This window comes from Hypomesus nipponensis, chromosome 1 (assembly GCF_054491055.1).
Source record: "Hypomesus nipponensis isolate SF chromosome 1, ASM5449105v1, whole genome shotgun sequence".
Lineage (NCBI taxonomy): Eukaryota > Metazoa > Chordata > Actinopteri > Osmeriformes > Osmeridae > Hypomesus > Hypomesus nipponensis.
The window spans coordinates 4,821,833-4,843,607 of NC_140361.1; the positions used below are offsets into that span (position 1 = coordinate 4,821,833).

Sequence of the window (21,775 nt, forward strand, 5' to 3'; positions counted from 1 at the left end):
GATTGGTTGACGTCCATAGCAACAAAGCGCCATGTTTTCGCAAGTCTTGGGCGAAATGGGCACCGTTTCTACACCATTGTTTAAAATCTCTAACGGTCAATTTATATCATATATGGAAAACTATCTATTTTAATTTCAATCATGAAATCTGGAACATTTCCAGAGTGTTGAAAACTTGTTTTCGAACCCTCTGGTCATTTCTTCGGTGTGTGAGGTAAGGTTTCAATAAGGAGGCTTCTCATTGGATAATACAGCGATTCTGCATTCAGTATGATGACTCCCAAATAATCCGAATTTCATACAGGAGGGCACAATATTAGAATAGACGTTGTGTGTTTTGTTGACTTCCACCCGCACTGCTAGACTTTTAATTGCTTAGACAACTGAAAACGAATGATGTACACTAACAACGTTTTAACTGCAACTGTCAAAGCATCCGTTTGCCTCCTCCTAAGTACGACGGAACTGACAGTGAACAGCCAAAACAAGCCGTGTTCTCCTGAAACATGCAGTAGTTGTTTCGGATGCCAGACGTATAGAATATGTTGAAAGCTAGCTGTAGCCGATAACAGTCAATAGCCAAGAAAAATCGATGGTTGTAAAAAGCAACACACACACACACACACACACACACACACACACACACACACACACACACACACACACACACACACACACACACACACACACACACACACACACCACTGAAAATGGACCAACATAAACACACGTGTCTTGGATTCTACATAGCCTCTGCATCCATGGAGATGATGGAGACGGTGGAGGTGTATGAGGAGTCAGATGTGAGGATAGGGGAGGAGGTGGAGAGCTGCTACACGCTCATGGAAGTCACTTCTCCCAAGAGGAAAAAGAGGAACAAGACTCAGGAAGACAGCACTGAGAAACAGAAGAAACCCAGGTAGCAATTCGGATTAACCCTAACCCATCTCTACTGTGTAGTACCAACCCTAACCCATCTCTGTTTAGCTCCAACCCTAACCGTCTCTTCTGTGTAGGTCAGCCTACCTGCTGTACTACTTTGACGTGCACCAGTCCATGCAGCAGGAATATCCCAGCATGCCGCAGTCTGAGATCAACAAGCGTATCAGTGAGAGTTGGAAGAGGCTGACCGTGGCTGACAAAGCTTTCTACCTAGAGAAGGCCAAGCAGGAGAAAGAAGGGACCGACACTGTGGGTTCCTATTTAAAGTTAAAACAAATAATAAGAGAAGTAACAAAAAGAACTACAAACAAGTGTTACCAATGATGCCTCATTCTGAGGTCTCCTAGTTTCATCCTCGAGCTACAATGGCAGAAGGAAGAAAAGTTAGAGTGGAACACACAAACACATTATCCATGTTTCCTTTTCCCTTTCTAAACGTGACTTTAACTTCCTGTCTGCTAGACATCCCCAATGCCCTCTCAGGACCTGTCTGGCTTCCGTAAGATCCTCCCCAGGGCCAACTACGTCCTGCTCCCCAGGAGTTACCCCTCCCAGGCGGGTCTGGAGCCCCAGGAGTGTCCAGGGGGGGACGGGGGCCTGGCTCTGGGCGGCAGGGTGGAGCTGGTGGGGCAGTGTGTCCAGAGTCTGAGGGGCGAGGATGTCACCGTGACCCTACAGGGGGGCCTGCCATCCTCCTCTCCATCAGCCCCCACGCCAAACTACGAGCCCCAGAATTCAACGGGATCTGGATTACTGCTCATGGGGGAGGAGCCGAAGTTGCTGGGCGGGGATTACAGCACGGTTGGCATAGCGACGGAGGACGTAGTACAGCAGGTGAAAGGAGAGGCTGCTCACCTGGTCACTCTCCTACCTGGGCAGGTGAGCTTCACACCCTGGGAGTATCTTCATTCCTTGACCCCCTACCCTCCAGGGTAAGAAAAGATAAAAGCACATTTTTGCCGGTGTCATTTCAGTTGTTTCCTCGACTTCCTGCGAGGTGTTCTGGTATCTGTGTTTCCTGCGGTGTCATTCCCGCTGTCTGACCCGTTTCCCCTCAGAGCCTGCTGGAGCCCACGGTGTTGCCTGGAGCCAGCACCGTAGGCACGGTTGTCATGGTTCCTGTTGCCGCCAGTGGGACGGGGGTTGACCCCAAACCCTCCTTTAAGATGGCCGTGAAGACGTACACCAGGAGAGGGAGGGGCAGGTGCCAGACTGTGGGCTGCTCCTACGTCTACGTGACCCGCCACAAGCCGCTCTCCTGCCCCAACTGTGGGAGGGGCCTGGGGGGCAAGTGGATGCCCTCTGTGAGTACCACGTCACTGCTAGACCCCAACTCAGTTCCACCGGGTTTCACTTTTTAGTTAGGGTTACAATGAGACAAGTTTCCCTAAAGAGGTGTGTACGTAAAAAAAACATATAGCAGCACAATGTAGAATGTAGAAACGCTAAAAGTTAAGCTAAAAGTTGAGTGTGAATTAATCTCCATGTTTTCAATCCGAGGCCAAAAAGACCCAGGGTAAAAAAATATCCTGCCCAGCCAAGCCTTCCTCCCCACTGCCCCAGAGCAGTGTCCAGGGTCAGACCCCAGACCCCAGCCTCACCAAACCCCCCGGCCGCAAGAGAGAGAGCCTCGGGTGCAGGCAGAACCGGAGGGCGGAGGAGCATGCAGTTACAGCAGGACAGCCACTAGAGGGCAGCAACACCAACGCTCACACACAGACAGCCTTGACGTAAGTAGTTCCATTGATAGAAGTCATTACTACATTCGCCATCTAATTTGTCCTGGATGAATGTCTGTCAATATATCCGGACATGCTCAGTCCCAGCAGAGCGACAGCCAAGGGTAAAGGCCAGGAGAGAAGCACTGCGATTGGTCAGAAGCGCCCTATGAGGCCCATCCTCCCAGCCTATTGCAACACAGGTGAGCGTTGAACAAGGAAACCATCGCCCGTGTGGGTTGAGGTGAGGAGATGAGCGGTGTTACATCGCCACAGTCCACAACCTCCCACTTCTGCTTTCTCCCTGGTGGCAGGACGAGCTTTGCTCCAGTGCATCACTGTTCCCCCTGACAAAGGCAAAACCGGGACTCCCAGTAACAGCAGAACAACCACAGGTATCGCGTCGTCCTCACTGACCCTGTCTGTTTCTGTGGTGACGGGGTGGGTGTGATGTGGTTCGAGGTGGAGTCTCTGTGCTGACTGTGACGTGCTGAGGTTTCTGTTCTCTAACCAGCTCTGAGTGACAAGATGTCTGCTCTGAAACCCAACACTCTGAAACAACTGGGCCAAGCTGTTCCTGTGACCGCTACCCCGGAGCAGGTAAGACGACACACACACACGCATGCACACACACACACACACACACATCTACACACACACATCTACATACACACGCACACACCCCGCCTCTCTAACCTAACCCCTGTTCGTCCTGTAGAACTCTGCTTGTCCACCAGAGGGCAGTCAGTACATTCTGACTGACAATGGGGTTAAGAGGATGTCTGTGGTGCCTCTCTCACACACCTCCACCCCCAGCCTGGTTAGTACTGCCTCACACACCTCCACCCCCAGCCTGGTTAGTACTGCCTCACACACCTCCACCCCCAGCCTGGTTAGTACTGCCTCACACACCTCCACCCCCAGCCTGGTTAGTACTGCCTCACACACCTCCACCCCCAGCCTGGTTAGTACTGCCTCACACACCTCCACCCCCAGCCTGGTTAGTACTGCCTCACACACCTCCACCCCCAGCCTGGTTAGTACTGCCTCACACACCTCCACCCCCAGCCTGGTTAGTACTGCTGCTGCCACACTGTCTCCCCTGGGGGGTCTGCTGCCTCTATGGAACATGTAGTGATGTGTGTGTGTGTGTGTCCTCAGGATCTGGGCCTGTCGACAGCGCGAGGCCGTGGGCGATGTAAGAACCCCTCCTGTGACTATGTGTATAAGAACAGACACAAGCCGGCAGAGTGCCCCTGCTGTGGCTGGGAGCTGTCCAGGAAGACCAGCAAGAGCACCAAGGTACTGAACTCTTAACCCTAATCTGAAGAGCCTGCCTGGGGTTAACCCTGATCTGAAGAGCCTGCCTAGGTTTAACCCTCATCTAGAGAGCCTGGGGTTAACCCTCATCTAGAGAGCCTGGGGTTAACCCTCATCTAGAGAGCCTGGGGTTAACCCTCATCTAAAGAGCCTGGGTTTAACCCTGATCTAGAGAGCCTGGGGTTAACCCTCATCTAAAGAGCCTGGGTTTAACCCTCATCTAGAGAGCCTGGGGTTAACCCTCATCTAAAGAGCCTGGGTTTAACCCTGATCTAGAGAGCCTGGGGTTAACCCTCATCTAAAGAGCCTGGGTTTAACCCTCATCTAGAGAGCCTGGGGTTAACCCTCATCTAGAGAGCCTGGGGTTAACCCTCATCTAAAGAGCCTGGGTTTAACCCTCATCTAGAGAGCCTGGGGTTAACCCTCATCTAGAGAGCCTGGGTTTAACCCTGATCTAAAGAGCCTGGGTTTAACCCTTATCTAGAGAGCCTGGGTTTAACCCTCATCTAGAGAGCCTGGGGTTAACCCTCATCTAGAGAGCCTGGGTTTAACCCCCCCAGGGGGCTCAGCCACCAGAGCTGCTGCCGTCCACAACCCCGGAGGTCTACTTCCTGTTTGTCAGTGTCTGTCACTGCCTCTGCTTCCTGTTTCTCAGTCCCTTCCTTCCCTCCTCTCTCTCTGTGGCAGTGTGGGGTCCTGCTGGACCCGTACTGCGCTCTGAGCGCGGCCCAGCGGGAGCTCCAGCGCCAGTCCACCCTGCAGCTGCTGCGGCGGGACCTGCAGATCCCCGAGAGCGAGGCCGAGCTGTGCGACACGCTGGGCCTCATCCAGGAGCTCAACAGCCCCCAGGAGGAGCTGAGCGAGGCCGGGGCCGGGGCTGGGGCCGGCCTGCAGCAGGAGTCGGAGGCCGGGGTGGCGGCCCAGCACGGCTGGCCTCGCTTCTACGAGTCTGCGGCGACACACTGCGGCCTCTGTCACTACCCCCTCTTCAAGGGAGGACAGAGGTAGAGTTAGAGCACAGGAGTGGAGGGGGGGGTTTACTGTTGGGTGATGTCAGGACCCTGTGTGTGTTTGTGTGGTGTGTAGAAGGTCAACTTTGTGTGTGCGTGCGTCCTTTCAATGTGAACATGTGTCGTGTGTCGTGTGTGTGTGTGTGTCAGTTCTGTGGCAGGTCAGGAGGACTGCTGGCTGCTGACTGAGTGTCTGATCCAGACCGCCTCCCTGCAGCTGAAGGTCTGCCTGAACACACAGTGCCTGGCCTTGCACAGCTTCACTCACCTCCACCCAGGTATACACACTCCTAAACACACACCCTCCTGAACACACACACACTCCCGAACACACACTCAACACTCATCACCTCCTGCTCTGCTAGTATCTGGACCCTTGTAAGGGTGTATGGGTGTGTGTTCCTGCAGGTCTTTTCAACATTGGGAACAGACTGCTGGTGAGTCTGGACCTGTTCCTGAAGATCCGGGCTCACGTCAGACTGGGCCAGAACCCTTCCCAGGCCGTCACAACCATCTTCAACCAAATCCAGAACCACCCTGGTAAACACCACACACACACACTTACACATCCTTAAAATGGACATGGCACAGATACATCCATACAAACTTTGAAAATCTATCACACACACTGATTCCCTCCCTCCCTCCCTCCCTCCCTCCCTCCCTCCCTCCCTCCCTCCCTCCCTCCCTCCCTCCCTCCCTCCCTCCCTCCCTCCCTCCCTCCCTCCCTCCCTCCCTCCCTCCCTCCCTCCCTCCCTCCCTCCCTCCCTCCCTCCCTCCCTCCCTCCCTCCCTCCCTCCCTCCCTCCCTCCCTCCCTCCCTCCCTCCCTCCCTCCCTCCCTCCCTCCCTCCCTCCCTCCCTCCCTCCCTCCCTCCCTCCCTCCCTCCCTCCCTCCCTCCCTCCCTCCCTCCCTCCCTCCCTCCCTCCCTCCCTCCCTCCCTCCCTCTCCAGTCCATGGTTTGACCTCAGAGGAGTCCCTGCATGTCCACGAGCTGCTGGTCAGCGGCTACTGGGCGTTCGAGTGCCTCACGGTGAGAGACTACAACGACATGATCTGTGGCGTGTGCGGCATCGCCCCCAAGGTGGAGATCTCCCAGCGCTACCCCAGCAACGTGCTGGAGCTCAAACATGTGGAGGTGAGAGAGAGAGAGAGGACACGCACACGTACTCAAACACGCGAGTCAGCGTTCGTAAACACCTACGTCTGAATACGCGCTCGGAAACAGACCGCTGACACGCGTCTCTGCTGATGTCGTCCGTTGTAGTTCACGTGGCCAGAGTTTGGCTCCCCGGACGAGGTGCGCGTGGACGACTTCTGGCTGACCATGGAGAGGGAGGCCCTGGAGCAGGCCGCCTTCCCCTCCGACGTGCCCATCACCCGGGTGGACGCCTCCATCATCGCCCCCTTCCTCCCCCCCCTCTCCAGGAGCTCGTCGGTCATCAACACAGAGAAGGACAAGCTCGTACCCCCCGCCCAGGAGCCTGCTGGTAACACACCTCCTGCCAGGGGAGCTTCTCATCGCCGTTCCACTCCACCACCAGACTGGCCTCTCACGTGCGTGCGTGTGCGCGTGCGTGTGTGTGTGTGTGTGTGTAGGGGACCCGTCGGCCCTGGTCCGTCTGATCCACGAGGGTCACCTGAGACCGGAGCACCTGGATGAGCACAGTGAGGAGGAACTCCGAGCCATCCTGGAGCACTGTGGAGAGAGCGCAGAGCCCCACTGCACCCAGGTGTGTGTGTGTGTGTGTGTGTCAGAGACAGACTGCTCTCCTCTGCCTCTGCTGGACTTCCTTAACGTCTACGCTCCAGTACGTGGTCAACGTGGACGAGCTGAACACCTCTTCCCTTTCCCCCTCCCTCTCTCTTCGGCCTCCTTCTCTCTCTCTTCTCTCCCTCCCCTTTGTTCCCCTCCCTCCGTCAGGATGACTTGTTGGTGTCTCTGATCTCCCTGTACACGCGTGTTCAAAGTGGCCTCCCCACCTCCCCCCAGCCCCCCCCTCACCTCACCGCTGGCAAGCTGTCCAAGGTCTGCCCCCACCAGGTAACCCCAGGAACATCCTCCATCCAGCCCTTCATACATTTATCTCAAACTACATCTGTTCTCTCTCCCCCCCCCCCCCCCCAGACAGAAAACAACATATTTGCTCCCTCTGGATATCAAACTCCACCGGTGGTCTCTCCCCCTTAGATATGCGCTGTCTGTGGTCTCTCCAGGTGGTGTGTGCTTCCAAGTTCCTGGTCCGGGGAGAGACGGCTCGCGACCACGTGGACCTGCTGCTGTCCTCCAGGTTCTGGCCCCCCGTGTACGCTACCGACGCGGCCCAGCAGGTGGCGCTGTGCACTGACATGCAGTACCCAGAGCTGGCCTTCAGGATGTGGGGCTGGAACCAGGGCTGCTTCTCCGACCCCACAGACAAGCCTCAGGTAGGGTTACAGGGCTGGTTAGGGTTAGGGTTTCAGGGCTGGTTAGGGTTTACAGGGCTGGTTAGGGTTTCAGGGCTGGTTAGGGTTTCAGGGCTGGTTAGGGTTTACAGGGCTGGTTAGGGTTTACAGGGCTGGTTAGGGTTTCAGGGCTGGTTAGGGTTTCAGGGCTGGTTAGGGTTTACAGGGCTGGTTAGGGTTTACAGGGCTGGTTAGGGTTTACAGGGCTGGTTAGGGTTACAGGGCTGGTTAGGGTTAGGGTTTCAGGGCTGGTTAGGGTTTACAGGGCTGGTTAGGGTTTACAGGGCTGGTTAGGGTTGGGTTTACAGGGCTGGTTAGGGTTAAAGGTTACAGGGCTGCTTTCAACAGCACGCGTCCCAAATTGCCTCGCGTGTGCGCATCGGTTGAGTTCGCTTTTGCGGTGGTTGTTCTATATGTTGTTTTTCACAAACTTTAGGTAGTGAAACTCTACTTCTCTCTCTCTCTTTCTCTCTCTGCGTCTCTCTCTCTCTCTCTCAGTTTGTGTCGTGTGCTGAGCTGCAGGAGCAGCCCTACAGCGCCGAGCAGCCCTGCGTGGACGAGAGCGGCCAGGTCCACCCAGCAACGCGGTCGGCCAGCCGCTGGCTGGTGCACCCCACGGGGGCGGGGCGGGGCCAGGAGTGCTACGCCATGGGGCTGTGCAGGGAGCTGGAGCCCCATTCAGGCCTGGTGGAGCACCTCTACAGAGAGGGGGAGGGGACGGGGGAGGGGGAGGGGACAGGGCAGGGGGAGGGGGAGCCCGTCCAGCCCGTCGCCATGGGGACGGGCTCGGAGGCGACTGAGGGCTCCGTGAGCTGGGTGCGGAGCCGCCCTCAGGTGTTCCACAACGCGGCGTACTACTACCTGTACAACCGCCTGACGGACTTCCTGAGCAGCAGGGAGATCGTGGCCCAGCAGATCAGCCAGGTGCTGCGGGCCTGTCAGCCTGGCCAGGTGGTGATCCGGGACGCCCTCTACAGGCTGGGGGTGGCACAGATCAACACGGAGGAGGAGGGGGAGGGGGGAGGGGGAGGGGGGGGAGGCGGTGTACGAGGAGGAGGTGGTGCCCTGAGGGGGAGGGGGAGGTGCTGGATTTGGCTGAATGACAATGTGGAGGGGTGGGGAGATGGGGGGGGGGGAGGGGAGGGGCTAGAGATGTGAGACTTAATGGTTTTAAGAGGTTAAAGTGCTTTAACATACTCACTGGAGCTTAACACCGGCTTGACGGTTAACTGTGATGGATCTCGTCACTCGATGCCTTTGGGACTGAAACACAAAAACATATTTATTGTATATGTGCACTAACATGCCAGTCATGTTAAATAGGTTTGAATGTGTCAGAAGGTGGGATTTGTAGTTATGTGGCCTTGGTGTGGACTACAAGATTTTAAACTTGAGTCAGCACGGACTGGGCAGGTGTGAACCGACTCTGGCTATGGCTGGCACTGTGATGGGCGTAGCATTACTAAACTAACCCCTCACCCTGTGTAGTGAACTGCTACATTACACATGGAAAGAGTAATGATGTGTTTGCCTTTACATGTTCATCAAGTATTTTAAATAAATGGGCATAAAAAAGGAAGCATGTTTCTAGTTTCTGTGATGTCTTTAAAGGGGTGAGCCACTTCCTCTCCGGCTGAGTGTTGTGAAAGAGATGACAGGAGGATGGACGGAGGAGACGCAGTTGAAAATGGGAACCAGCGAGAAGTGAACACCAAGACTGGTTTTCGTTCCTCTTTGTGGGGTTTCTATGACGGACGGCCCTCGGCTTCAAATGCCCTTTTGACTTTTGCATAGATCAACTCGTTTTCAACAACAGTTAAAAGCTGCTTCTGTACTGGCCTGTTTTTAGCACATGTGATAACCCCACTTAACGACTGAGTGTAGCTAACTAATAAGGTTTGTTGTCTTTCAAAACATTTGATAAATGTGTTTTTGAATGCAAGGGAACAGACATGCACAACAATCTTGGGGGGGCTTGAAAACCACAAGACTGAAGCCACGTCTGTTTCCAGGGAACACATGATTCCTCTTAGCCGTCTCAGACTAAGAGCTAAGTTAGGTCCCCTTTAAAATATACTTTCTTAAAGACAAACATTTAAAGGCCCTCAGCAATTGGAATGCTCGGTGTTCCCTGTGTCAGGATTACTCTAGGTTATTAAGACATTCTAATAAGTACTGTTATATACTGTATGTTTTTATTGAAGTTTTTGCTTTAGTATTGGGACAGATTCATGTGCTGTAGATTGAAAGGCAATTTGATCTGCAAAAAAACAATAGCCAAACTATAGGAGGAACATTTATACACATTTAAATGTGAAAATAAAGATACATTTATTGATTGTTACATAATTACAGTATATACCATGTTTCTTTCATTTATTTTCTCACTGTTTTTCACTTCATAATGATCATACTAACCTTCCATCAACAGATATTCATCACATAGCTTGAACATTGATCTGAAACAAACATTACTCTTTGGCAGTTTAAACTGAATGCTACATGTTCAGTCATGACTTAAACATCAATAACGCAACCTTGAATTTGACAATGAAGAGAAATACAGATGTTTCTCAGAAGCTTCACACTTACAAGCTTTAAAAAATAGAACTTTGTCTCCTTTTGGTCCATACTGGATCCTGGATTCCCCTGACAGTCATACGGCCTCAGCACCACCAGCCTGGGAGGTGGAGGGTACTCCACCTGCTGCTTGTCTGAGCCTGACACGGCCCTGTTTTCCTGCGCTTCAGCTGACATCATGACCTGGTGCTCACACCTAGCAAGCAATGACACTCACATGCTGCCTTCCCATAACTACTATGACTGGAGTGTGACACTGACAGACAATATGCACATTATATCTGACTTGAGAAGCATGGATAATACAGGTTTCATGGTTTGTGTTGTGGTGTGGTTCAAGGCAAGGGAACTAGGAAGGGTTTGACCCCCCAGGACAACAGAGCTAGGACAGGGTGTTCAAATCTGAGTGCTGTTTATGCATCAACTGGAGAAAAGGGCCTGAAAGCAGGTTTGAGTACTGTTTGGTTCCTCTGGAAAAACCGCAAAAAAGAAAAAGAAATTGGAAGTGAACTTGCTGACGAATGTGAAGAAAACCCCATGTAAGCATCCTCAATGGGAAAAAACTAAATCACTGTCATTTCAAAGTTATGTAAAAAGGGAACACGGACAGTAGATTGAATAGGTCATTTAACCCTTGTGCTGCCTTCAGGTCACATGACCCAAAGATTCATGAACCATTGTTGTTTACCCAATTTTACCCAATACAAAAACAAATAAAAATGTTCCTTTAACCTTAGCAATGTGGGGGGTCTGAGACAGCCCAGCGGTTAAAGGAAAATGCTTCACTTTGTTTTGTATGCGGTAAAGTTGTCGCAATACGACGGTGGGTCACAATGACTGATGGGTCAGAATGATCCGAAGATAACACAAGGGTTAAAAATAATCTTTGCATGGAACATACAAGGACAAATGAGTGTGTATGGAACTACTGTATATCATTGGGTAAATCATGAAACGTGATGTTTATCTCTAAGATATTTAAAGTGTCTGGTCTTATGCTTCCTTCTGACTCCTGCCTGACTGCCTGCTGACCAGGCCAAGCAGAGCCGCTGGTAAAAATAGCTTTGAATCCTTTGGCTTCCAGAACTTAAGGCTTCTAGAGCTGCTTAAACAGGGGGAGATTCCAGTCTTGAAGATGAAATGCTTCTGAAGGTGAAAGACTGGACTTTTCAACAGATCTGGTAGTTGTTGATCTTCATCAGCGGCTGCTCCTCTTCCTCCTCTTCCTCCTGGTCGCAGGCTAGGTCGCGCTCCTCCTGCTCCACCTCTTCCTGCTCCTCCTCCTGCTCCTCTTCCTCCTCCTGCCGTTGGAGGTTTTGGTACGTCTGCTGTCGAGAGATAAAGGCGACTCATCTTAACTCCTAAACTCACACAGTTCCACCATCATAGCGGTGTTGGCTGTTCAGCAGTTGGTGTGACGTGGTCAACGGTTTCATGACAAGCCACTGAGGGCAAGCACATTACACAATGGAAGAACTCATCCCCAATGTGTACTTCCTGCCCAGTGCATAAGGGGCTGCTTACTTCTGTGATGTGTGACAGGCTTGTTGGACTTCTACCAAGCACGTGGCTGTATTCACAGCACCCAACTAGCTCCATCTCCTCCATCCCCCCTCCCTCCCTCCCTCCCTCCCTCCCTCCCTCCCTCCCTCCCTCCCTCCCTCCCTCCCTCCCTCCCTCCCTCCCTCCCTCCCTCCCTCCCTCCCTCCCTCCCTCCCTCCCTCCCTCCCTCCCTCCCTCCCTCCCTCCCTCCCTCCCTCCCTCCCTCCCTCCCTCCCTCCCTCCCTCCCTCCCTCCCTCCCTCCCTCCCTCCCTCCCTCCCTCCCTCCCTCCCTCCCTCCCTCCCTCCCTCCCTCCCTCCCTCCCTCCCTCCCTCCCTCCCTCCCTCCCTCCCTCCCTCCCTCCCACCCCTTCAGCCTCACCTGCTCTGCCTGCTCCCCCAGCAGCCTTGCGATCATCTGGCCGACCTTGCTGAAGGTGGGCCTCTCAGTAGGCTCCAGGTTCCAGCACATCTTCATGATGTCATACCTGAACAAACAGCAGTGTTGTTATCTCAACGCGGCAACATTGGGCTCCTTTACAACACCTCAGTTATGGTGAGACTCATGAAACTCACGGATCATTCCCTTCAGAATCTCCTGATCACATTCCCCAATCAACCCTGATCCTGACATACAACAACCCTAACTTGTGTTTATATGATTATTAATACAACAACGATTAATGTCTGCATTGTATGTATGTACATTGTCGTCAGTGGCTGTGTGAGTGTAGAGAAGCGGGGGTCTGGTGGCGCAGGGCAGAGACGAAGACCTGCCTCCAGAGATACCAGACGGCCGTGAAATGGGCGGTCAAATGTGTCCCAGCTGCTCTGTCATGTGGCTAACAGGCAGAACTGAGTCACTCCCACCCAGCAGCCATGCTGCTGCCCCTGACTCAGGCCCTCCGCCTGCCCCCTCCACCACACTGCTATTCTGGGTGGTGTGACCACCGCGGAGAATCGACCTAATGCATATGAGAGGCCCTCAGACGGCTCTGAAAAGCACACTCTTTATATTTCTCGTTTCTGTGGGTTGGTTGGTCGAATTCATGTGTTTTCTGCATAGCCGGGTGAAGAGCTGTTAATGAGGTCATCAAGAGATCATTGTTTAGTCGACTGATGCCTCTACTCTGCCTTGATGATAATACACTCTTGAGTGTACTCAGACCCACTATGGATCAGATCAGGCCTTGTGTGGTTGAGAGGATTGTCATCAGTGTTGGTTGGAGAATCTAATCAAACATGCAGGCCTTGGAGGAGTGACAAAGCCCTTCTTTGTGTTGTATTTGGGTTAGGGTTTGCTGTCTATCCTCTAGAAGGCCGTAAAATTCTGGAGGAGGTGAACGAATCACAGCTGATCTCAGTAACTACCACTGTCATCTCCAGTTACAGGATGGACATCAGTGTTTACCGTACATTGATATATAATTATTCTAATCCAAAAATGTAAGGTTTGGAAATTCACTCAATTTTCGAACAGTACATTTCAGATCCCCAAAATTATATAAAAAAAATTCAAGCTTCAGAAATGTAAATAGAACAAAATGGTGAAATTAAAATCCAAATGTTTTTGATTTTGTGATACAAATGTCATCAGATTCTGTGGGAAACACTGGACATGCACTACACACGTGTATGGCAACGTGATTGTGGCCCCCTAGATTGAGCTGAACTGTAATACAAATGCTGCTCTTATTCAGCTGACTGTGTAAATGCTACAAGTGACAATACATAAAAGGGCATTGAAACAAAACAGACAGAGGTCCATCTCTAAACTAACCCTCTGCTTGCCTGCCAGAAGAAAGATATCTCGATTTAGAAGTCTGAAAAGTATCTTAAGAGAGAAATAAAGATGACATACATCTCTGGAGGGGCGTAATCAGGCCTGGACATCTGGTGACCACACTTAATCATCTTGTAGAACCTGTTATCCACCAACATGCTGGGGTATGGACTCTTACCTGCAGAACAATCACTTCATCAGCTCCATAAACAATAGAGACTACAAAACCATTTCTTGACAAGAACCAGGTCAAATATTTATATTAAATGTAAAAACACCACAAATTAACACACTGTATGATACCCAGCTTTCAGGACAAGTAAGATAGGTTTTTGCAATAATATGTTTTTGCATGTTTGTTAAAGAATGTATACTACACAAAATATTATAATTTTTGTATAATTTCGCAGTTAAATATGTGTTTCATAACATGTTTAAACGGTAAGCTTCCTGTGACCTATTCAGCACGTACCTATTCGAAACCCCCCAAATCCTACTTTTCACTTGATGTAGGGAGCGGGATGAGTGGAGCCTGTGAGGGTGTGAGCTTACCAAGAGAGAAGATCTCCCAGAGCATGATGCCATAGGACCACACATCACTCTGGACCGTGTACACACAGTGGAAGATGCTCTCAGGAGCCATCCACTTCACTGGCAGACGGGCCTGCAACCCAGAGGAGGAGATGGTCAACAGGCCTGGCCAGTCTGTTGCGGATGTGCTGCTGTCGTGTCATTGTTGATTTGTTGTTTTACTGTTGTTGTCGTTTACTCACGTTCCCCTTGACGACGTAGTTGGAGTCGTTCATGATGTCACGTGCCAGGCCGAAGTCACAGATCTTGGCCACACGGCGATCCGTCAGCAGGACATTCCTGGCCGCCACGTCTCTATGGATACACTGAACACGGACACCCCATAAACAACCACGCCACCTTCCCAACATCATGATGACTTCAGGTTACAGACCGGGATCGGTGACGATCTATCCAATTTGCGTGTGAACATGCTGCATGAGGCACAGAGGTGATGTGAGAACAAGACCTCACAGGCGGCGCTCGATGATGACATCACTCACGTTCTTGGCGGCCAGGAAGTCGAGGCCCTGGGCCACCTGTTGGGAGAACCTCAGGAGGTCGTCCATGTCCAGAGGCCACTCAGCCATGCCCTCCTCACACACAGACTCTGTGGAACACATCAAACCATCTCGATCCGGTCCTTTCCAGAGACACAGAAGCAGCAGATAACCCTATTGTATTTGTACCTGGCATTCACAAAGCATGGAACATCCACACAGTCACAGAGCACCATAAGCTTGATGCATGGGGTTGTGTACAGTGCCACATTGAACCCGGGAACATTGAGGAGTTCTCCAGGTGGCACTCGTAGACAGCTAGAAAAAGCAGTGGGTTTAGAGTTGTGTGGTGGGAGAGAGTGCAGGTTTACCCAGAGAGGGCATGACAGGCTGAAGAGCAGGCCTCATCTCTTGGTAACTGTCTGAGGACACACTGGAGATCCCACTGTCGCTGCGAGGAGGAGGAGGAGGAGGAGAAGGAGGGGGAGAGGGAGGGGGATGCTGGTCATCAGTTCATGCTCTTCACAACAACAACGCCTCAGAATTCTGGTGTTTCATGGTTTGATACCTCCTGATGAACTGTCTTTGGACAGACAGGTTCTTGTAGTCAATGGTCTCCTCGGTAATGCCTGGAACGTTCATGACGATGGAAAGGAAGGTCTCTGCCTTTTGACGCAGAAAGTTCAGTAGGTCGCCGTGGCTACAGTACTCCGTTATGACCAACACAGGGCCTGGTTGAGAACATGGAAATCACATGGGAACTGAAACAAAACACGCTGGCGTAAACAAATAAAAAGTTGACTTTTGCAGCTCCGAACCAGGAAGCTAGGCGTGCAGACAGGCTTACCTCCTAGGGTGCAGGCCCCCAGCAGGTTCACGATGTTCTTGTGTTGTCCAAGATGACTCAGGATCTTCAGCTCCGACATCAGAGCCTCCCTCTCATCAGAGTGGGCACTGCCTGCAAAAAGACACAACAAATAGCTAAGATAAAGGGGGGAGTCAGATGGCTGAGCGGTGAGGGAGTCGGGCTGGTAATCAGAAGGTTGCCGGATCGATTCCCCGCTGTGCCAAAAGACGTTGTGTCCTTGGGCAAGGCACTTCACCCTACTTGCCTCCCTGTACTTACTGTAAGTCACTCTGGATAACAGCGTCTGCTAAATGACTAAATGCAATGTAAATATAGACAGACAGACAGACAGACAGACAGACAGACAGACAGACAGTAGATCGACTGAGGCTTCCAAACGAACCTTTCAGCATCTTGACAGCTACACGCATCACAATGTCCTCCTGGCTCATGCCGTATGCTGTGGCCTCCACCACCTTCCCAAAGGCTCCCGCTCCCAGGACCTTCCCTGTGGGCCCGCAGAAAGGACTCAGTCTACTTCCTCGTGGGGTAAAGTGTGTTTTCAGAAGGTCTTTTTGAAGCAATAGGTCACGAGAGGTGTGGTATATCACAAATATTTTAAGGCTTGTGTAGCATCATGGGCACAGTTAGTGATAAACCACGCCCTCTTGTGATTTATTCCTTCCTTATGTCATCCTGTTGGACATACCAAGTTTGAGTTTGTCTCTGGGAAACTCCCATTTCTCATTGTACGGAAGCTGGGTAGGATCAATAAAAGTATAGTTGTTGCCATCAGTGGCCTCGATGATCTTCCACCGAATCTCATACCTTGGTTTCTGACGTAGAAGGGAGAAATGTATGAGTGAATTCATGACAAACTTGCCAGCCATACTGTATGTAGTTTTTTAGTTGACATGATGTGTTATTGGTAGTTCTCTGAGAGTATATCTAGGAATATCTCGTCTGTTGTACCTGTTTGTACTTGTAGAGCAGGATGACAAGCAGCATGAGGAGGACAGTCAGGACACCGGCTGCACCAATCAGGGTCGAGGTGAACAGCTTGTCTAGCCAATCACAAAAGGAAAAAAGTGGAGTCAGAGCAAAGGGTCAGAGTGGGTCTTCTTCTCTTTTGTCTGTAATACAAGGAAACACGGTAAACAACAGCTGATGCCACAGAATGGACAAAGATCAAACCAATGGTTTTTGCTCCTTGGTTTTTGAGTAGTTGAAACCTCACCAGAAACCTCCATGGCGAAAGTGTCGCTGCCGACTCCGACCAGGTTGAAAGCCACACATTCCACGGTCATCCTACGGTTGGACGGCCCCACGGTCAGAACGCTCTCGACCTCGACCGCCCCTCTCTCCTCCCTCTGCACCTTGACGGTGGGCGCCAGGAGAGGGGCGGGCATCTGGCTCCCGGTGGCGTTCTCATTGCACCTGATTCGGAGAACGGTGCATGTTGAAGGCAGGACACAACCAATCAGCTAGCGGTTAGCTAGGCCACAACCAATCAGCTAGCGGTTAGCTGGGCCACAACCAAACAGCTAGCGGTTAGCTAGGCCACAACCAAACAGCTAGCGGTTAGCTAGCAGAGACTCCAGAACTCAATACTCCAGGGTTGTTCCCATCAAACAGACTGGCACCTACGTGGATCTGATTCCGGAACACTGGTACCAGAGGATCCTGGGGGCGGGGTAGCCGAACGACGTGCATGTGAGGGTTGTTACGTTCTCCCATCTCACCACGGCAACGGGTCGCTCTGCCAATCAACAGAGAGAAACATTTCGGGGTAATCCGAAACCGCTGACACTGGAACCAGGGAGGATGTGAAACCAGGACCTTCCGTTTGCAGTTAAGTCCAAAGTGACACTCAAATTGGGAACCCAAAGACCTTCACTGCAGATCAGTGGACGAAACACTGCTACGATCCTGCTGCTGAAAAAGGCTGAGATGCTTTTACTGCACGGACACGTGCCATACTTTTGCGAGCGTCGAGTGTTTCTGAAACACTGTTTTATTCTGTTGATGTGTAAACACCGGGGAGGGCTGTACTCACGGTACATCTGAAGATGAAAGGTGATGGAGGCGTTTGCCTTGGAGCTCATGGTGTAGAAGGTGTACGCACCCTGCTCCTGGGAGTTCACACGCCGCAGCTGCAAGGTGGCGTAATACCTGAGGTGGAGAAGCATTTAGCTACACCAGACAACAACTAGCAATACCACTGACTATCATCAAACCAGTTATAATACTCATAGTTTATGTTGCAATTAGTAACATATCTTTCGGTAGGTGTGATACAAATGTTCAGGTGGGACTGCTAGACCGTGCCGTATCTTACAATCCTATGCATGGTGCTGCATTTCGAAGGCACTGTATCAAACTCATACCTGTTGTTATTTCGGATCAGCTTGCTTTCCTGAGAGGACGTTTTGGAGGGGTTGGGAGTCTTCCAGCCGTGCTTGTGGATCTGAGGGTAGGCCTCCACGAGCACAGCCAGCACCACGTCATCCCCCTCGCTCACCTCGATGGACAGCCCATTGTGCGTCAGTTTAGGGGACAGCTGGGGGGTCAGACGGATGTAGGGGTCGTCTGTGGAGGGGGGGGGGAGGGAGAGAGTCATGGAGAGCTCCGCATCACGCTAGCTTCAGGTTAGAACCTCGTTTCCGAGTCAGGTAGCTGACCTATGACCAGCAGGTATGTGGTAGAGCTGTTGGCCCCTGCCTCGTTGGTGCCGGTGCAGGTGATGTTGCCTGTGTCTGATGACTCCACAGCAGGGATGGTCAGGATGCTTTCTATGTCCAGACGGTTGTTATTAGAGTGGACATTCTCCTCAGTAATGCATTTCTGCAAGGAAAGAGAGAATTTATCAGGCTGTGTAAGCCTTCACGTTGATTCCCTTACCTTGAGAAGTCCTCTGGCCTTCAATCTCAGCAATTAAGTGTGACGTTTTGTTGCACTCCACAACTGAATGAAAGCATATTTTGTCATAGCAACGCATCTATACAGTCTAAAAAAGTAATTAAAGTACCAAAAACACATCACAAAATCTACAGTTACATACCTTACAAACGTAAGATAAAACAGTAGCAGTAACAGTAGTTTACTGGTGACAGACACGCCACCCCACTCACCTTTTTGTTGGAAAGATTCCAAGTGACGTTGAAGTTGAAATTGGGGTTGTGAGTAGTGCAGCGTATCTTTAGGGTCTCCCCAACTATGCGTATGTACTCATCTTTCTCCAGGAACACATAAGGCGGGAAGCGAAGCTCTAGACAACAAACCATGAAACTTATCAATTCCACAATATTTTGTTGTGTACAGTAGCTTCTTATTACTACAAATTATAATCTGTTTATCGGTTTTCTAAATGTCTCAGTACACAGTCATATTAGCGGGTGTAGCGTAACCAAGACCACATGATTGTAAGGCGTAGGACCTCACTCTGGATGACGTTGATGGAGATGGGCCACGACGTCTTCTCCTGACCGTTGACCCTGGCTACGCAGACGTAGTCTGCGTTGTAGCTGGGATGGAGGTTGTGGATGAAGATGCCTCTGCGAGGGTCCGCGCTGACGTTCATCCCGGGGGGGAGCGCCGTGCCGTTGTCCATACGTAGAGTCAGGTCCCTGGCCTCGGGGTCAGTCACCAGGCATGGCAACAGGTAATCCTCCCCTTCCTTCCTCACCACGCGAGGGGGGCTTCGGGTAAAAAGGGAGGATGGGTCTGTGGGAGGGGGGGGAAGGGGGGCGGGGGTAGTGGTTAGAAACATCTGGAGGTCTCTCTTGGGTGTGGCACTAGAATTACCCGTCCTGTCCAACCCAGTTGCAAAATTAGCATACCATATCGAAAATCTACTCTAAACAATTACCTTGAAAATGTTGGCTTATTATGATTTTGGCAAAGGCTTTTACACTATGGCTGTACAGACCAACACAAACACATCAACACACACAGACACACACCTCACAATACAAACACATCAACACACACACCTCACAATACAAACAAACACACACACCTCAAAATACAAACACACACACTCACCAGCTCACCTTTCACATAGATGTGAACTGTAGAGAATAGCTGGCGGCTCTGTGCTGTCCCACTCGTGTACACACACTTATACGTTCCGGTGTGTTCCGCCATGGGCCTGTCCACTCTCAAAGTCCGCACGGTCCCGTTGCCCTTGACGTGGCGACGGTGTTTGGCCAGCCGGGTCACCCAGGTGACTGGACCGTTTCCGACGCATCTCAGAACCAGCGGAGTACCAGGTGTGATCACCAGCTGGGAGCCCAGGACCACCGAGTTCTGCTTGATCACTGGGCGGGACCACTCAGCTGTATGGGAGTGGGGGAGATGTGTGGTGGGGGTCAACACATTAGTCAAGGTATCAAGAGATACAGCAGTACGCTGTGAAGCCTGAGAGCTGCAAGGTCTGGGTTAGATTTTGTGATCATCATTGGTTAGTATGATCTTCTAAAACCCCTCCCACCGTTCTCATGCCAGTCCATTATGGAAGCAGTTGGGGATCATTCATTTACAGTAGCTGACATAGCTGACAAAGTTGACTGTCAAGATGATGTGAAGAAAAAGAGCTGTGAGAATGTGTCTGATGTTTTAATCTGCCCTCAATCACCACGGGCTGGGTGTTTTGGGGTCCAGCTGCCATCTTGGATTCCACGGAGGTGGTCTCATGCCTCGAAGAAACAGCGGAGAGTAGATGCCGAGACAAAGCTCTCTCTTCTACTAGTCCAGGCTTGTTTAGTTTTCCCAAAACTGACCATAACTGCACTCCATTATAGAGACACGTTGCTGCTTCAAGGATACTGAGGCCAACAAAGAGTATCCTTTGTGTCTTTCTCCCAAAGTGACTTTGTGTTTCTATCCCAAACGCAGGCTTGACAAAAGAGGATCTGTGGAGTGATGATCGTGGAAATGTTCTCTCAGGGGACGGTGCGACAGCGGCGATAACCATGAGAGGACAAACCAGCCTCTGACAACACGTTGCATAAGCCTATGCAAACTGTCCATTTTAGGTTATATATGGGGGGTCGTTTTACAGGACATATAGACAGCCTAAAGTTTTAGGATTTGTGGTTGAGATCTTTCCTCCAATTAGTATATTCTGTGTTCTAACACCATTGGAGCTCTGATGTCTGAATCCTGGAGGAAATGGCTGTAGTCCATGTTGTTAAGACCTTGGTCGTTCACTGTGCAGTTTAGGACACTCCATGAATCAAATCAAAGAGGAGATTTTCTGCCTTGAATGTTTTCCAACTACGACCCTTGGCAAGAAGCCGTCTAGAGTGTGGGAGTTCACAGAGGTCCACACACTAGTTCAGGAATTCCTTATTTACACCTGGATGGGAACTTCTATGGCTCACTTTCTGTTCACTAATGTTCAAGAACAGGGGTAGGAAACCCTTGTCCTCAGGTGCCGCTGTCCTGCATGTTTTAGAGCACACCAGCACACCTGATTCAAATGAATGGTCATTACCCAGCTTCCACAGAGCTTGATAACAACTCATTCATTTGAAACAGGTGTGCTGGAGCAGGGAAACAGGCAGGGCAGTGGCCCCTGAGGACCAGGATTGCCTACGCCTGTTCTATAAAGCAGGTTGGTGTCTGGGTTTAAAATCTCAAAGGCACAAAGAAAAGCGGTGCGGATGTTAACCCTGTAGAGCTGTATAGTGTTGAGGACAACAGAGATTTCTCACTTGTCACCATCTCTGGAAAACATTAATCTGTGTTGTACGCGATGATCCATACTTTGGTCTGGTGTGGGTCTGACACAGGGAACAGCATTTAGGGGACTGCACCTCAGTCACACAGACTGCTTCATCAACAAAATCTGACTGATCTTTTGATGAAATATCAAACGTTTTTAGATCTAAATTCGCCACGCATTGGATAACCCCTTTAAGGAATTACGCCTGACATTTTATTAAAATCTTTTTCGGCATATTTTGGTTCAACAAATATGTCTTTGATAGTTTCTGAAAGCAAGTGATTTGACATTACAATTGAATTCATTCCTGCTGATTATCAAATAAACGACTGCGGGTTAGAGTAACAGCACTGTGAACACAACAGCCGTATTGATGAAAACAACCCATGATGCACCATAAAAACGCAGTGAAATGAATCAAGTTGGTCATGCTGAAGTGTTCTGCCGCAGTTAAACACATTCACACAAGTCTGCGTTATCCTTTTCAGTGAGACGGTTTACTGCTAAATAAAAAGTAAAAAAAAACACTTTGTACAAAATAGGACAGCAAAGAAACTAATGTAGGGCTTGAATGTTGCCTAACCCTAATGGAGGACACGGTTGACCTGAGAAACTGCGCTTCAACATGCGCATGCCCTGCGTATTTTGAAGTGTGAAGATGAGGGGGCAGGTGCTGTCTTACCTGGGGCAGCTGAGTGGAGCACGCCCAGTACCATGGCTAGGCACAACAGCATGATGAAGCACATATCCTCAGTTTGGAAACTCTGATCTGAGGGAGAAACGAGAACCAGAC

The 21,775-nt window shown here is 50.9% G+C and overlaps 2 protein-coding genes across 2 annotated transcripts; one reads left to right on the plus strand and one right to left on the minus strand.

Moving 5' to 3' along the window:
* The first annotated feature begins 49 nt into the window (after window positions 1–49).
* Window positions 50–10,367, plus strand: hmgxb3 (HMG box domain containing 3). The gene is made up of 22 exons (XM_084697868.1): window positions 50–214; window positions 751–919; window positions 1,017–1,191; window positions 1,405–1,821; window positions 2,001–2,246; window positions 2,443–2,672; window positions 2,763–2,863; window positions 2,975–3,055; window positions 3,175–3,260; window positions 3,379–3,480; window positions 3,822–3,962; window positions 4,668–4,984; window positions 5,141–5,268; window positions 5,399–5,530; window positions 5,943–6,127; window positions 6,257–6,479; window positions 6,589–6,722; window positions 6,914–7,033; window positions 7,207–7,416; window positions 7,933–8,478; window positions 10,091–10,200; window positions 10,355–10,367. The coding sequence occupies exons 2-22, from the start codon at window positions 762–764 to the stop codon at window positions 10,365–10,367; spliced, it is 3,855 nt and encodes a 1,284-aa protein (XP_084553994.1). The 5' UTR covers window positions 50–214; window positions 751–761.
* Window positions 9,718–21,736, minus strand: csf1ra (colony stimulating factor 1 receptor, a). Its single transcript, XM_084706443.1, has 21 exons — window positions 21,665–21,736; window positions 19,307–19,591; window positions 18,696–18,977; window positions 18,386–18,522; window positions 17,936–18,098; window positions 17,642–17,843; window positions 17,311–17,426; window positions 16,902–17,013; window positions 16,492–16,691; window positions 16,227–16,318; window positions 15,964–16,090; window positions 15,658–15,762; window positions 15,255–15,365; window positions 14,976–15,138; window positions 14,779–14,858; window positions 14,411–14,517; window positions 14,111–14,233; window positions 13,890–14,001; window positions 13,416–13,515; window positions 11,937–12,042; window positions 9,718–11,342 (listed from the first exon to the last, which is right to left on the minus strand). Exons 1-21 carry the CDS (start codon window positions 21,726–21,728, stop codon window positions 11,184–11,186), a joined length of 2,946 nt encoding a protein of 981 aa, XP_084562569.1. The 5' UTR covers window positions 21,729–21,736; the 3' UTR covers window positions 9,718–11,183.
* Between the last annotated feature and the right edge of the window lie 39 nt (window positions 21,737–21,775).

What these genes read in the sequence shown, in the direction of transcription:
- csf1ra (XM_084706443.1), bottom strand. Translation starts at nt 21,728, where the DNA reads ATGTGCTTCATCATGCTGTTGTGCCTAGCCATGGTACTGGGCGTGCTC. An exon ending in AGTTCACATCTATGTGAAAG is followed by an intron (nt 18,978 to 19,306) that starts GTGAGCTGGTGA and finishes CCCCTCCCACAG; the next exon opens with ACCCATCCTCCCTTTTTACC. An exon ending in CTGATCCGAAATAACAACAG is followed by an intron (nt 17,427 to 17,641) that starts GTATGAGTTTGA and finishes TCTCCACCTCAG; the next exon opens with GTATTACGCCACCTTGCAGC.
- hmgxb3 (XM_084697868.1), top strand. Translation starts at nt 762, where the DNA reads ATGGAGATGATGGAGACGGTGGAGGTGTATGAGGAGTCAGATGTGAGG. An exon ending in GGGGCAAGTGGATGCCCTCT is followed by an intron (nt 2,247 to 2,442) that starts GTGAGTACCACG and finishes TTTCAATCCGAG; the next exon opens with GCCAAAAAGACCCAGGGTAA. An exon ending in ACCCCACAGACAAGCCTCAG is followed by an intron (nt 7,417 to 7,932) that starts GTAGGGTTACAG and finishes TCTCTCTCTCAG; the next exon opens with TTTGTGTCGTGTGCTGAGCT.